Source organism: Pogoniulus pusillus, chromosome 35, assembly GCF_015220805.1.
Source record: "Pogoniulus pusillus isolate bPogPus1 chromosome 35, bPogPus1.pri, whole genome shotgun sequence".
NCBI classification, from domain to species: domain Eukaryota; kingdom Metazoa; phylum Chordata; class Aves; order Piciformes; family Lybiidae; genus Pogoniulus; species Pogoniulus pusillus.
In genome coordinates, this window is record NC_087298.1 from 12,471,949 (window position 1) to 12,485,166 (window position 13,218).

The 13,218-nt window shown below is 54.2% G+C and overlaps 2 protein-coding genes across 2 annotated transcripts in view; both read right to left on the reverse strand.

Annotated features, from left to right (window-relative positions):
• The window catches only part of RPL7A (ribosomal protein L7a), a 233,057-nt gene that overhangs the window by 142,492 nt on the left and 77,347 nt on the right, over positions 1 to 13,218 (reverse strand). The window lies entirely within an intron of this gene.
• Positions 126 to 12,919, reverse strand: GTF3C5 (general transcription factor IIIC subunit 5). The gene is made up of 11 exons (XM_064171279.1): positions 12,770 to 12,919; positions 11,544 to 11,775; positions 10,482 to 10,680; positions 9,085 to 9,280; positions 8,625 to 8,729; positions 7,339 to 7,453; positions 6,666 to 6,746; positions 4,784 to 4,881; positions 3,412 to 3,494; positions 1,831 to 1,973; positions 126 to 892 (listed from the first exon to the last, which is right to left on the reverse strand). Exons 1-11 carry the CDS (start codon positions 12,917 to 12,919, stop codon positions 729 to 731), a joined length of 1,566 nt encoding a protein of 521 aa, XP_064027349.1. The 3' UTR covers positions 126 to 728.

Sequence of the window (13,218 nt, forward strand, 5' to 3'; positions counted from 1 at the left end):
CTCACCTGGGGGCCACGCTGGCCCCTGCTGCCGCCCTGCCCTGCCCTCCCACCAGTGTGGCTGGAGGGCCTGGCTGTACCATATGTATTTTGTACCACTTCAATGAAGGAGCACACTGCCCGGTGTGACTTGTACACAGCACTGTAAGTAGTCTTTGCAATAAAATACTGATGCTCAAATGCCCCTGCCCCAAGGCAGGGCTTGTCCTGGCCTCCTTCCCCAAAATGCTAGCACGTTCCTGGAGAAAGAGGGGAGCTGAGGGCAGCCAAGCTGCGTTTCCTACCCATGGAGAGATTTGGGAAGGCAGCTTCTCTTTCCTGGTGTGTTGCCAGGGCAACTTCTCATCTTTTCTGGTGCTTCTGTTCAAGCAAAGCCTGGCTGGGGCACTTAGTGTCATGGTCTGGTTGATTGGCCAGGGCTGGGTGCTAGGTTGGACTGGATGAGCTTGGAGGACTCTTCCAACCTGGTTGATTCAATGATCAGCAGTTGGTTTGGATTCTGGGCATGATCCTGGGAGCTGGTTGAGGTTGCTGGAGGGCTTTTAGCCAGCAGTGATGTAGGCAGTGGCTCCTTACCATCAGGACTGATGCCTGGCAGCAGTGCAGAGAGATTGTTGTCATCTTAGTGTGGGGTCTGCTTTCCCACACCCTGGGCACCTGAACCCTCAGCTCTCAGGGAACAAGAGCAGGGATGAATCTGTTCAGCAGCAGCCAGGCTGCTCACAGGGTTCACACGTAGTCCAGAATCTCTGTCTCCATTTCATTTTCACTCCCATCAGAAGGCTTGAAGTCCTCTTCCTCCTCCTCCTCCTCTTCATCATCCTCATCATCTCCAGATTCGTATGCCAGCTGCTCTTTGCCATCTTCACTGCTTGTTGGATTTGAGAAAAGAGCTAAATTGGGGAGAAAGAAAAGTCTTTGATGCATCTCTCAGTGGAACCTGGGGGCATTTGTAGCAGAGTTCGTAACCCAGGTGAGAGGAAGGCAGCAGCCAGAGGGGCAGAGCTGATGCTGCACATCTAATAGAGTTTGAGCAAGCCCAAAGCAGTCTCTCACACTTCAGGAGAGCAGCAGAGCAGATGTGCAGTGCTCTGCCTCCTCTCCTAGCCAATTCTGACCCAGCATTTTGGGACACTGCTCTGGTCCAGCAGCACACAAAAATTATTTCCTCACTTCTTGGTCAATTAATGATATGATTAAGTACTAAAATGTTCCAAACAGATCCATCAGGAAGAATTAAAGTCTTGATTCTCACTGGGCAAAGCCATTTAAGAGCTGAAGGTTGTGATACTGGGCAGATGAACCAAAACACCTTCACTCCCAGCCCTTTCTAATCCCAACCCAAATTCCTGCTGCAGAACAGCTTCAGCTGCTCCCACACTGTCAGGAGCTATGACAGGTGTAGCACAAAGGAGGAGGTAAATAGTACCTGAATACCTCCAAAAGGGAGCCTACAGGAACACTGGGAAGAGACTTTTTGCAAGGGCTTGTAGTGATAGGACAAGAGGGAATGGATTGAAACTGGAGGAGGACAGATTTAGATTGGAGTTTAGGATGAAATTCTTGACAGTGAGTGTGGGGAGACACTGGCACAGGTTGCCCAGGGAGGCATTCTGTGATTCTGTGCTCCACAGCCTCCCTGGAAGTGTCCAGGACCAGGCTGAATGAGGCCTTAAGCAACCTGTTCCAGTTGGAGGTGTCCCTGGCTGAACTTTGAGGTCCCTTCCAACCTAAACCATTCTATGATTCTCTGGCTGCTGGGACGGCCTTAGCCCAGGAGGGCTCAACACCATCAGGTAAGGTAGCTGTTGATGCTGAGCTGCATCCTTACCAGGCCTGGTGGATCTGATGATCTGCTTTATCATCAGGGACATGGTGTCCCGCAGCTCGTCGCTGGTCTTGGGCAGGCACCAGCCGTCCCGCTCCGTGCACTCCGCCTCGGCGCCGTCATTCCGGTGGATGATCTTCTGTAGGCTGAGAGAGCAGCAGAGAGGGCAGGTCATACACCTGGGTGGGTGCAAGCCCAAGCACAGCTCCAGGCTGGGTGGGGAATGGCTGACAGCAGCCCTGAGGAACAGGACCTTGAGGTCTGGGCTGATGAAAAGCTCCACAGGAGCCTGCAGTGTTGAGTGCAGCCCAGACACAACCCTGTGCTGGGCTGCAGCAAGAGCAGTGTGGGCACAGGGCAAGGGAGGGGATTCTGCCCCTTGGCTCTGCTCTCCTCACACCCCACCTGCAGTCCTGGGGGCAGCTCTGGAGCCCCCAACACAAGCAGGACATGGAAGTGTTTGAGCCAGTTTGGAGGAGGCCACCAAGATGCTGAGAGGGCTGCAGCAGCTCTGCTGTGAGGACAGGCTGAGAGAGTTGGGGCTGTGCAGGCTGGAGAAGAGAAGGCTTCCAGGAGAGCTTGGAGTGGCCTAGCAGGATCTGAAGGGAGCTCCAGGAGGGCTGGGGAGGGACTATTGATATGACCTGGTAATGACAGGAGGAGTAAGACCTACGCTCCCGACTTCAACCTCCTTTCAGGGAGCTGCAGAGAACAATGAGGTCTCTCCTCAGCCTCCTCCGCACTAAACACCCTCAGCTGTTCCTCCTGTAAAGGGTTAACCCTCCTGGAGGTGGTCTGAACCCGACCCCAGGTCCTCCTGACTCCTCCCTGGGGGTGGTCTGAACCTGACTCCAGGTGCAGTGCTTAGCCCACTCCCACTTTCTGTCTAGACCCCCTATAAAAACAGAGGAACTTCGGTTTCTCTTTTTCTTTGCCCTCCCTGCCAGCAGCAGCCTTGCTCCTGCTGCTCCTGTTTTTCCCACCTGGCCACCCTACCAGGTGGTGGGACAAAACCCCTTCCTCAATCTCCCTCCACCTACTGCTATCAATCTGGTTCTATTTGTACCTTGTTTCCCTTCCCTATACCTGTTTCTACCTCCCCTACCTTAAAATCTTTTATTTATGGTTAAAGCTTTTCTTCTACCTTCCCAATGGAAGCCAGACTGGTCTTTGGGTGTTTTACCCCTTTTCACTCTACATCTAGTTCCTGTCTTTCCAAAGGTGGGAAGAGGGGAAGGTGTCTTATTATTGTGTTGTTATGTTAGGTTTTCATGGAATCAGTCAGGGTTGGAAGGGACCACAAGGATCATCTAGTTCCAACCCCCCCCTGCCATGGGCAGGGACACCCTACCTGAGTTTTGAGAATCTCTGGGAAGCTTAAATTAGAACCAAGACAACCTCCCCAGCCCTGTTCTCCAGGCCCCTCAGCAGCTTTGCTGCCCTTCTGCACCTCAATGTCTTTGTAGTTGCAAGGGGAAGAAGCTGTTAAATTTCTGGTGAAGGAGAGAGAGGGGAATGGCCTGGATATAAAGAAGGCCCAGGCTTTGGAGTCTGACAGCAGCCTCGGCTGGCAGAGGGCAGTACCTGTCCACGCTGAGGTCACACAGCTGGTAGAACATCTGGCGGTAAGGGGGCAAGGCTCCTTCCCGGAAAATGTAGATGGATTCCTGAGGGGAGGGAAGCAGGGAAGGAATCATGAGCACCTCAGCTCTGGCATAACTGAGAAGTACTTCAGCCAAGTACTGGTTCAAGGCACTTCCAACACTGAGCAGTTCCAGGGTGTGGGTGTTCACGTGGCAAAGGATAAAGCTGAATGAGGGCAACATAACTGCACAGAAACACAGAACGGCTCCGGCTGGATCAGCTGCTCCAATCTCCTCACCACAGGCAGGGACACCTCTCAGCCAGACCCAGCTGCTCAAGGCCTTATTCAACCTGGCCTTGAACACCCTCAGCCAGGAGGCAGCCACAGCCTCCCTGGGCAGCCTCTGCCAGATTCTCACCACCCTCAGACTGGAGAGCTCTCTCCTCAGCTCCAAACCATTCCCCCTTGGCCTGTCTCTGGACACCCTCAGCAAAAGTCTCTCTGCAGCCTTCCTGCAGGATCCCTTCAGGCACTGGCAGCAGCTCTGAGGTGCCCCTGGAGCCTTCTCCTCTCCAGGCTGCACACCCCCAACTCTCAGCCTGTGCTCACAGCAGAGCTGCTCCAGTCCTTGGATAACCTTTGTGGCCTCCTCTGGACTCAGAGACCTCAGCCTTGCCCAAATGTAGCTGCCTGCAGCCTGTTACTGCATAACAGAGCAGCACAGCTTCCATTCCAGCAACAGCTGAAGAATTCAGACTCCTGCTTATTTGCTGTGCCCTGCTGGGTTTTGCAGGATGTCCTGATAAGCACCTCAGGGCTTTTTGCACTTCACTGCCAATAAAGTTCCTGTCAGCAGAGAAATGCAGACGGATTTGGGTGGGAAAGGTCCTTTTGAAGTTCATCCAATCCATCCCTCCTGCAGTCAGCAGGGAAATCTCCAACTACAGCAGGTTGCTCAGGGCCCCAGACAACCTGACCTGGAATGGTTCCAGGGATGGGACATTTCCCCACCTCCCTGAGCAACCTGGGCCATGGTCTCATCACTCTCAGTGAAAAAAAAAATGCCTCCTTTCTCTATTCTAAATCTTTCTCTTTTAATTTAGACTTCATTAGAGGGGTGCAGTGATGCCAGTCCCCTCAGAGGGAAACAAAACCCTCAGCACCTCTAAGGTTAGGGCCGAGATTAACAATCCCTTGTGGCATGGAAGGAACACATTTGGTGCACAGCAGCGATGTGGACAAGCAGCAGCTTCCCAGGCACACCTGAGGACATCAGCTCACCCACAAGCCTCCCCTTAATGACTGACTAAAGAGAAACCCCCCCACTTTTTCAGTCAGGTATCTTTTTTGGTGAAAGAGAGGGATGCTCACCTTCAGTTTGTACCTGCTGGAGGCAGCCTTCTTTGCCCCGGCTGCGGCAGCCATGCCCAGCCCCTGCTTCAGGTCGTGCACGCTGACTGTGTGGCTCACTGAAAGACACAAAGGGAGTCCCAGTGAGGGCTCTTAGAATCAGAGCATGGTCTAGGTTGGAAGGGACCTCAAAGTTCAGCCAGTTCCAAACCCTTGCCATAGGCAGGGACATCTCCCACTAGAGCAGGCTGCTCAAGGCCTCATCCAACCTGGTCCTGAACACCTGCAGGGAGGTTGTGGAGCACCTCCCAATCTTTGATCACATTCTGTGCTTCTGTGCTCCACAACCTCCCTGGGCAACCTGTGCCAGTGTCTCACCACCCTCACTGCAAAGAACCCTTTCCCAGCATCCAGGTTCAATCTCCCCTCTGCCAGTTCAAAACCATTCCTCCTCCTCCTCTCATTCCCAGACCTTGTCAATAGTCCCTCCCCAACCTTCCTGTAGCCCCTTTCAGATCCTGCAAGGCCACTCCAAGGTCTCCTCCAAGCCTTCTCTTCTCCAGCCTGCACAGCCCCAACTCTCTCAGCTTGTGCTCAGAGCAGAGCTGCTGCAGCCCTCTCAGCATCTTGGTGGCCTCCTCTGGACTGGCTCCAACACTTCCATGTCCTGCTTGTGCTGGGGGCTGCAGAACTGCACCCAGGACTGCAAGTGGGGTCTGAGGAGAGCAGAGCAAAGGGGCAGAATTTCCTCCCTTCCACTGTGCTGCTATCCTGGTTTGGCTAGGAGAGAATTCCAGGCTAGCCCTGGTCTGCAGATCATCAGCACTGAGCTAGCTAAGAGGGGGCAAAAGCCTGAGCAGCTGCCCTGAGCTGGCTGCTGGTGTGCCCCATGCCATCAGCATCATGCTCAGTATAGAAGGGGAAGTGTGCTAAGGATGAGGGCTGCTCCTGCTTCTCCCATATCTCACTCCTCTCCATGCCTTCCTTCTTCTCCCATCCTTGGAGGGGTTTGCTCATCAGTCTGTTCCTGAAGGCTGCTTTCCTGCTTATTGTGCCCACCAACCATTCTCTGGGCTGAGTACAACTTCAAACACTTTGAGTTTCCATCAGGATTAATCTTTGGTTTGCTGCTTCATTAAAGCTATTCTCATTTCACCCCTTGGGGCTCCTCTCTTTCCCTGATTGCCTTTCCCAGCTGGGGAGGGGCTACTAAAGCAGCTGCTACAGTTTACGCCAGGGCAGGACCTAAACTAGGGGCAGCTGGTCAGCAAAGCCCAAAGCAACCAAAACTGAGCATGTGGTGCTCCTTCAGAGGTTCCCTGGCAGAGCAGAGGAGAAGAGGTGAGTCTGGAGGCTTTGTCTCCATTTTTCTGTCTCTTTAATCTTTTCTACTCTCCCTTGACAAAGAAAACAACTCTTCCCTTACTCTGCACCATCCCTGAAGTGAGTGCTGAGCTCCCAGTGTTGCTTGCACACTGCCTGCTAGTAGCAGCTGTGGTTCAGCCAGACATACACCAGGATCATCTGGGTTAGAAAAGACCTCTAAGATCACTGAGCCCAACCATTCCCTAACTCTACCATGTCTGGGCCTAAACCATGCTCCTCAGCACCATACCTTTGCCTCTTTCCAACACCACCAGGGATGGGGATTTGACCACCTCTGTGGGCAGCCTGTGCCAGTCTTTGAGAACCCTTTCAGTGAAGAATTTTCTTCTCATGTCCAAGATAAACCTCCCCTGGTACACCCTGAGACCATTTCCTCTTGCTACCAGTGGGAAGAGAGCAACCCTCACCTCACAGCACCTCCCAACAGAGACTTCTACCACCATATTCTAACCAACTTTGGCTGAGCTGGAACACAGAAGACCTTTCCACAGCCCTTCTGCTGGTCTGTGTTTCATACCTTGCTTCTTGACAGTGATGGGCAGGCTGTAGTTGTAGGTGCTGCGCTTTGCTTTCACAGGCATATCGTTAGGGGCATAACCTAGAGGTGGAAAAGGAAAACCACTGCTGAGCTGAGGGTTGTTACTGAGCTCCTTTGGCAAGGATGGAGAGAGGAGAAGTATCAGACCAACAAACCCCTGGAATTTGGCAAGAGGGAGATGTGATCTGATGGTACTGAGGCTGCAGCTCTGTCATTAAGATATTAAATGAGCTCAGAAAGTCCTTTCCCTCAGCAAGATCAGAGCAAAGGAGTCCTGTTCCTTGGTGTCTCAAGGTCTGAGACCTAACATCAGGAAGGGATGTTGAAGCTCTTGAGGAAAAGCCTCCATGCAAGGAACAGAGGCTACTACTCAGGGTCTGCCCTGAGCAAGAGGGAAGGTGGTTTCCATCCACGTGGGCTTTGAAGACACAGAGGAGGGAAGTCAGGCAGCTCCCCAGCAGGGTGGAATGTGCCAAATGAGGAAAGGCTGCACACTACGACACAAAGCACTAAGGGAGAACCACAGCAAGCAGTGAACTTAGAAAGTGTCACCTTCCCCAGGCCAAGAGTTGGCAAAACAAGTAAGAAGAGAAGCACTGCCAGGCTTAACCAGCAAGCAGAGAGAGCATCTCTGTGGCTTGGGCCCTTTTACCATATTTCATTCCACAGCGAATTCTGAAGTCCAGAACTTGGTAAATCTTTGCTTCAGGGTGTTTCCTGGGGTCATAGCCAAACCTAACCCACAGGCTTCTCCAGGGACCTGTTAACTGCATAAACACAAGAGGGAAGATGGTTACAAAAGCCCAGAAGTGCTGCAGAGGTTCTTCAGTTCCTAGGTAATTCCAATGCTTCCCCTTGCAGAGGTTCTTCAGTTCCTAGGTGATTCCAATGCTTCCCCTTGTTGCCCAAAGATGATTTCTTTCAGCAGCTCTTTCCATGCTTTTTCACCCCCCCCCATGTTTTTATAACCTCAAACTCGGGCAGTGAGTGCAACAAAGCACAAATATTTGTGTGCTTTTACAAACTGACACACAAGGAAAGGTCTCTGCTTCCAGATGGACAGCTGATGGGAGTGCCTGACTGAACTCATGGTTAGAACCCCTGGAGTAAACAGTTACTGAAGCCTCCATGGCTTCAAAAGCAAAGTTCTTCTTCCCTTTTTCTCTTTACACAACCCTAAGCTTAGGTTCTTAGTGGCAGGACCAGGAACCATAGAATGGTTTGGGTTGGAAGGGATGTCCAGAGATCATTGGGCCCAACCCCCCTTGCCAGAGCACGATCACACAGGGCAGGCCACACAGGAATCCAGGCTGGATTTGGAAGTGTCTAGAGAAGGAGACTCCACAACCTCTCTGGGCAGCCTGCTCCAGGCCTCCATCACCCTCACAGCAAAGAAGCTTCTCCTCACATTGAGGTGGAACCTGCTGGATTCCAGCTTCTATCCATTGCTCCTTGCCCTACCACTGGCAGAGCCTGGCTGCTTCCTCTTGACACCCACCCCTCAGATATTTATAGACATTGAGCAGATTTCCTCTCAGGCTTCTTTTCCCCAGGCTAAACAGCCCCAGGGCTCTCAGCTTTTCATCACAGCAGTGATAGTTTAAGTCCCTTAATCATCCTTGTAGCTCTTTTAGGAGGAAGTTCTTCACAGAGAGTGATTTCCCATTGGAATGGGCTGCCCAGGGAGGTGGTGGAGGCATCGTCCCTGAAGGTCTTCAAGAAAAGACTGGATGAGGCACTTAGTGCCATGGTCTAGTTGACTGGATGGGGCTGGGTGATAGGTTGGACTGGATGATCTTGGAGGTCTCTTCCAACCTGCTTGATTCTATGATTCTTCACTGGACCCCCTGCAGTAGATCCCTATCTTTCTTGAACTGGGGAGCCCAACCCAGCTGATGCTCTCCTGCAGCCTCAGACAGGCACAAGGGTCAAACTCACCATGTAAAAGGCCAAATACGGCAGCAGAAGCTTCAGCTTGTCTGGGTGGACACTGATATTGGCTTTCACTGCATTCCTAGACCAGACAGGACGGACTTCAAAGAGCTAAAAGAGCACAGAAAGTGAGAAGTGAGTTAGCAATGGCAGGGCAGCTTCCCACGGGGGCTGGCTTCTGGACCAGGGCTTTTGGCCCTTCGTGTGATCTATTAGAGTGGGCGTCTGAGAAGTTATGGCCCAAAAAGGAACTTAAAGGCTCATGGCCCAAAAAGGAACTTAATGTGAGCTGGCTGCAAGGAAAGGTTCAGCTCCTGACTTGCACAGGGATGGCAGTGGCATCCAATGACACTTGCTGCACGAGTCACAATCCCCAGGGGGTTTAGGGGAGCCAAGTGGCTGCAGGCAGCTTTGCCCTGCGGAGCACACGGCGGTGTAGTGGCCAGCTCAGGGCTGAGGTACATACCTTTCTCAGCTCTTCCTCCACCTTTTTATCCACAGGGTTGGTGCAGACCTTCTTCCAGGTCTGCACAGCAGCATCCAGGGGTTTAGCTGGGATTTCTTCATCATCAAAGTTCACAAAGATAGCGTTGTGTGGGCGCCGGGCCCTGCTCAGCCCGATCAGGTTCTCCCCAGACACCTGGGGGTTGTGGTAGCCCTCCCTAGGGAAGAGGGAAAGGAGCTGCTTTACCTCCTGCCTGTGGCACACAAGAACCAGAGGACTTCACTGGAAGGAGTGAAAATGAACTTTGTGCTCCAGCACTGGGGAGGGAGGGGACTCTGCTGTAGTGACTGCAGCTCGGGGCGGGGGCAATGCAGCTACCAGGAATCTGTGTTTTGTTTAACGTGCCAGTGAAGGACAAGGACAGATGTTTCTGAGGGAGATCTGAGACTCTGCTTGGTCCCTGCTTGGTTTTTCCAGAAGGAACAGGTCTGGCAAGCATGGTCACAGGGACATTTGGCATCCACTCCTGCACACTCTCCCCTCAGCTCCAGCCCACAGCAGCAGGCACAGAGCTGGGCTCACTGTGTCCCACCCTGCACGCAGCGTGCTGGGGGAGGCAGCCACCTCCTCCACACCTCAGCTCCTCACACCTGGCAACACCTCAAGTGGACTTCAGGTTTTCTCAAGTGTGCCTGCTTCTGTTGTGCCAAATCAGGAGGGACAGAACAGAGCAGGAAGTGAAATGCATAGAGAATGGCTGTGCAGGCTGGAGAGGAGAAGGCTCCAAGTGGACCTTACTGTGACCTTTCAGTATCTTAAGGAGGCTACCAGAAATCTGGGGAGGGACTTTTTAGGCTGTCAGGGAGTGACAGGACTGGGGGGCGTGGAACAAAGCTGGAAATGGGGAGAGTCAGCCTGGATGTTAGGAAGACTTTCTTCAGCAAGAGGGTGGTGAGAGCCTGGAAGGGGTTGCCCAGGGAGGTGTTGTTAGCCTCATCCCTGGAGGTGTTTAAGGCCAGGCTGGCTGAGGCTGTGTGCAGCCTGCTCTAGTGTGAGGTGTCCCTGGGCATGGCAGAGGGGTTGGAACTGGCTGCTCCTTGTGGTCCCTTCCAACCCTGACTGATTCTATGATTCAGAGCCCTCAAGTGGAGTTCAGTTTTCCTCAAGTGTGCCTGCCTCTGTTGTGCCAAGTCCAGAAGGTGAAATGCTTGGAGAATGCATTTAGTGCTGCGTTGATGCTTTGAGAGATCAGATCCTATAATGCTGAAGTCAGAATGGTTTGGAGGCACCTTTAAGTGATGGAAATGTTAACTGGAAGACTTCTCTGCTAGAAGTATATAGCAAACAAAAAAATGTTTCCCTGCTAATCCATTCCAGAAGCCAGAGCTGCTCAGCAGCTAGAGAGATGTGGCACTGACCTGTGTTGGATATCTGGCCGATAGAAATAGTCAACAGGAGTGTCCAGACGTGAGAATATGGGTGGGGGGATGTAGAGAGGTAGTTCTCTGTTGAAGAACTCTTCCTTCTCTGGTTTGAGCATTAGGACTTTGTCATACATGGAGGTTTGTTTGCCATCAGGACCAGAGTGCATCGCCAGGTACTGGAAATCAGACATTCCTGTGAGAAACAGAAGCCAAATCATTGTGCAGTGCATGGTGAGGACAGCAGCACTCAGCATGCAGGGGTAGGAGCCTGAGAAGGTTATGCAAAGGTTTATACAGCAAAGAGACTTGATTGTCATAGAAGCATAGAATCAGCCAGGCTGAAAGAGAGGTCCAAGCTCATCCAGCCCAACCTAGCACCCAGCCCTGGCCAAGCAACCAGATCATGGCACTAAGTGCCCCCCAGCCAGGCTTGGCTTCAACACCTCCAGCCACAGAGACTCCCTGGGCAGCCCATTCCAATGCCAATCACTCTCTCTGACAACAACTTCCTCCTAACATCCAGCTTAGACCTGCCCTGGCACAACTTGAGCCTCTCTGCCCTTGTTCTGTCCCTGGCTGCCTGGCAGCAGAGCCAACCCCACCTGGCTACAGCCTCCCTGCAGGCAGCTGCAGGCAGCAATGAGCTCTGCCCTGAGCCTCCTCTGCTGCAGGCTGCACCCCCCCAGCTCCCTCAGCCTCTCCTCACAGGGCTCTGCTCCAGGCCCCTCCTCAGCTTTGTCGCCCTCCTGTGGACACCTTCCAGTACTGCAACATCTCTCTTGAATTGTGGAGCCCAGAACTGGACACAGCACTCAAGGGGTGGCCTGAGCAGTGCTGAGCACAGGGGCAGAAGAACCTCCCTTGTCCTGCTGCCCACACTGCTCCTGAGCCAGCCCAGGATGCCATTGGCTCTGCTGCCCACCTGGGCACTGCTACCTCCTCTTCAGCTCCTCTCTCCCAGCACCCCCAGCTCCCTCTCTGCCCTTCCAGTCCCCTTCCCAGTCCCAGCAGACAGGGCTCATCTTTGAGCCACGTGGGCAGCAAGCCAAACATTACCTTGAAATTTGTAAACAGTAGTGACAATCCCAAGAATTTCCATTTCAAACTCAACTTGTGGCTGGATTTGTTCTTCAGTGCCCTGCTGCTGCTGCTGCTGCTTCTTCTTTGTCCTCCTCCTCACCTTGAGCAGCATGGTGGAGGTGGGGAAGCGATTGGCACAGACAGGATGGCAGTAAGGGTCCTTGGGGCGAAAATACAGCTCCAGCCTTTTGGCAGGGTCTGCATAGATCTGTCAGCAAAGGGCAGCAGAATCTCCATTAGAAAGGTTTAGGTTGGAAGGGACCCCAAAGATCAGCCACTTCCAACCCCTTCCACTAGAACAGGCTGCTCAAGGACTCATCCAACCTGGTCCTGAACACCTGCAGGGAGGTTGTGGAGCACAGAAGCACCCAACATGATCTTTGATCACGTTGGGTGCTTCTGTGCTCCACAACCTCCCTGGGCAACCTGTGTCAGTGTCTCACCACCCTCAACCTGTGCCAGTGTCTTGCCACTCTCACTGCAAACAACTTCTTCCTAACATCCACTTTCAATCTCCTCTCTGCCACTTCAAACCCATTCCTCCCCAATAGTCCCTTCCCAACCTTCCTCTAGCCCCTTTCAGACCCTGCAAGGCCACTCCAAGGTCTCCTCCAAGCCTTCTCTTCTCCAGCCTGCACAGCCCCAACTCTCTCAGCCTGTGCTCAGAGCAGAGCTGCTGCAGCCCTCTCAGCATCTTGGTGGCCTCCTCTGCGCTGGCTCCAACACTTCCATGTCCTGCTTGTGCTGGGGGCTGCAGAGCTGCACCCAGGACTGCAGGTGGGGTGTGAGGAGAGCAGAGCCAAGGGGCAGGATCCCCTCCCTTCTCCTCTGCTGCTGTTTGGTTTGCTAGGAGAGCTCTTGTAGCCTGCCCTCACAGCTCCTCCATTAGCCTGGCTCCGGCACAACCCTTCTCCCCTGGGCTCCATCTCTCTGCCGCAGGGACACGAATCCCTCTCGCCAAAGCCAGCAGCGCACCGCGGGGCCGAGCAGCCGCTCGCAGCCTGCCCGACCCCCCCTGCCCCCCGCCGGCGGAGAGCGGCCCGGGCGAGCCTGGGCTCTGCGTGAGGCCATGCTGGGCCTGATCAGCGCGGCCCGGGGTTGGGGTTCCCTGGCTCCAGCTGCCCCCAGGCCTGGGCTCCGCGCCCCACGCCCGCAGGGCCTGCGAACCTTCCACCCCCTCCCGGCCCCGCGGCCCGGCTTACCCGCGACACCCCCTGCTCTCCTCCCAGCGTCTGCAGCACGGCCCCCACGTCCCGCACCAGCCCCGGGTACTCCACGCACACCAGCCGCGGCGTGCGGGGCAGCTCCAGCACGGCCGAGCCCCGCTCCCGCCGGCCCCCGCCCGCCGCCATGGCGCCCGCGGCCTCCTCCCGCCGCGCCGCTGCCGTCCCCCGCCCCGCTGCCGTCCCCCGCGCCCCGCGGCCGCCGGCACACAGGTTCCGCCGCACAATGGTTCCTACCGCGGCCGAGCGGGGCCGGTGCCTTCCCGGGTGGGGGCGGAGGTGGAAGCTAGGGAATGATCGTGGTCCTGGCTTTGGGCTAAAAGGGGGAGATTTAGACTAGGGAGAAGGAAGAGATTTTAGAGACTGGGAGTGGTGAAACCCTGGCCCAAGCTGCACAGAGCAGGTGAGATGCTCCATCCCTGGAGCTG

Excerpts from the sequence above, each read along its gene's own strand:
- GTF3C5 (XM_064171279.1), bottom strand. The coding sequence starts at position 12,919 with ATGGCGGCGGGCGGGGGCCGGCGGGAGCGGGGCTCGGCCGTGCTGGAG. Across the intron at positions 11,776-12,769 it reads GAGAGCAGGGGGTGTCGCGG|ATCTATGCAGACCCTGCCAA; the intron begins GTAAGCCGGGCC and ends CTTTGCTGACAG. Across the intron at positions 7,454-8,624 it reads CGTATTTGGCCTTTTACATG|TTAACAGGTCCCTGGAGAAG; the intron begins GTGAGTTTGACC and ends GTGTTTATGCAG.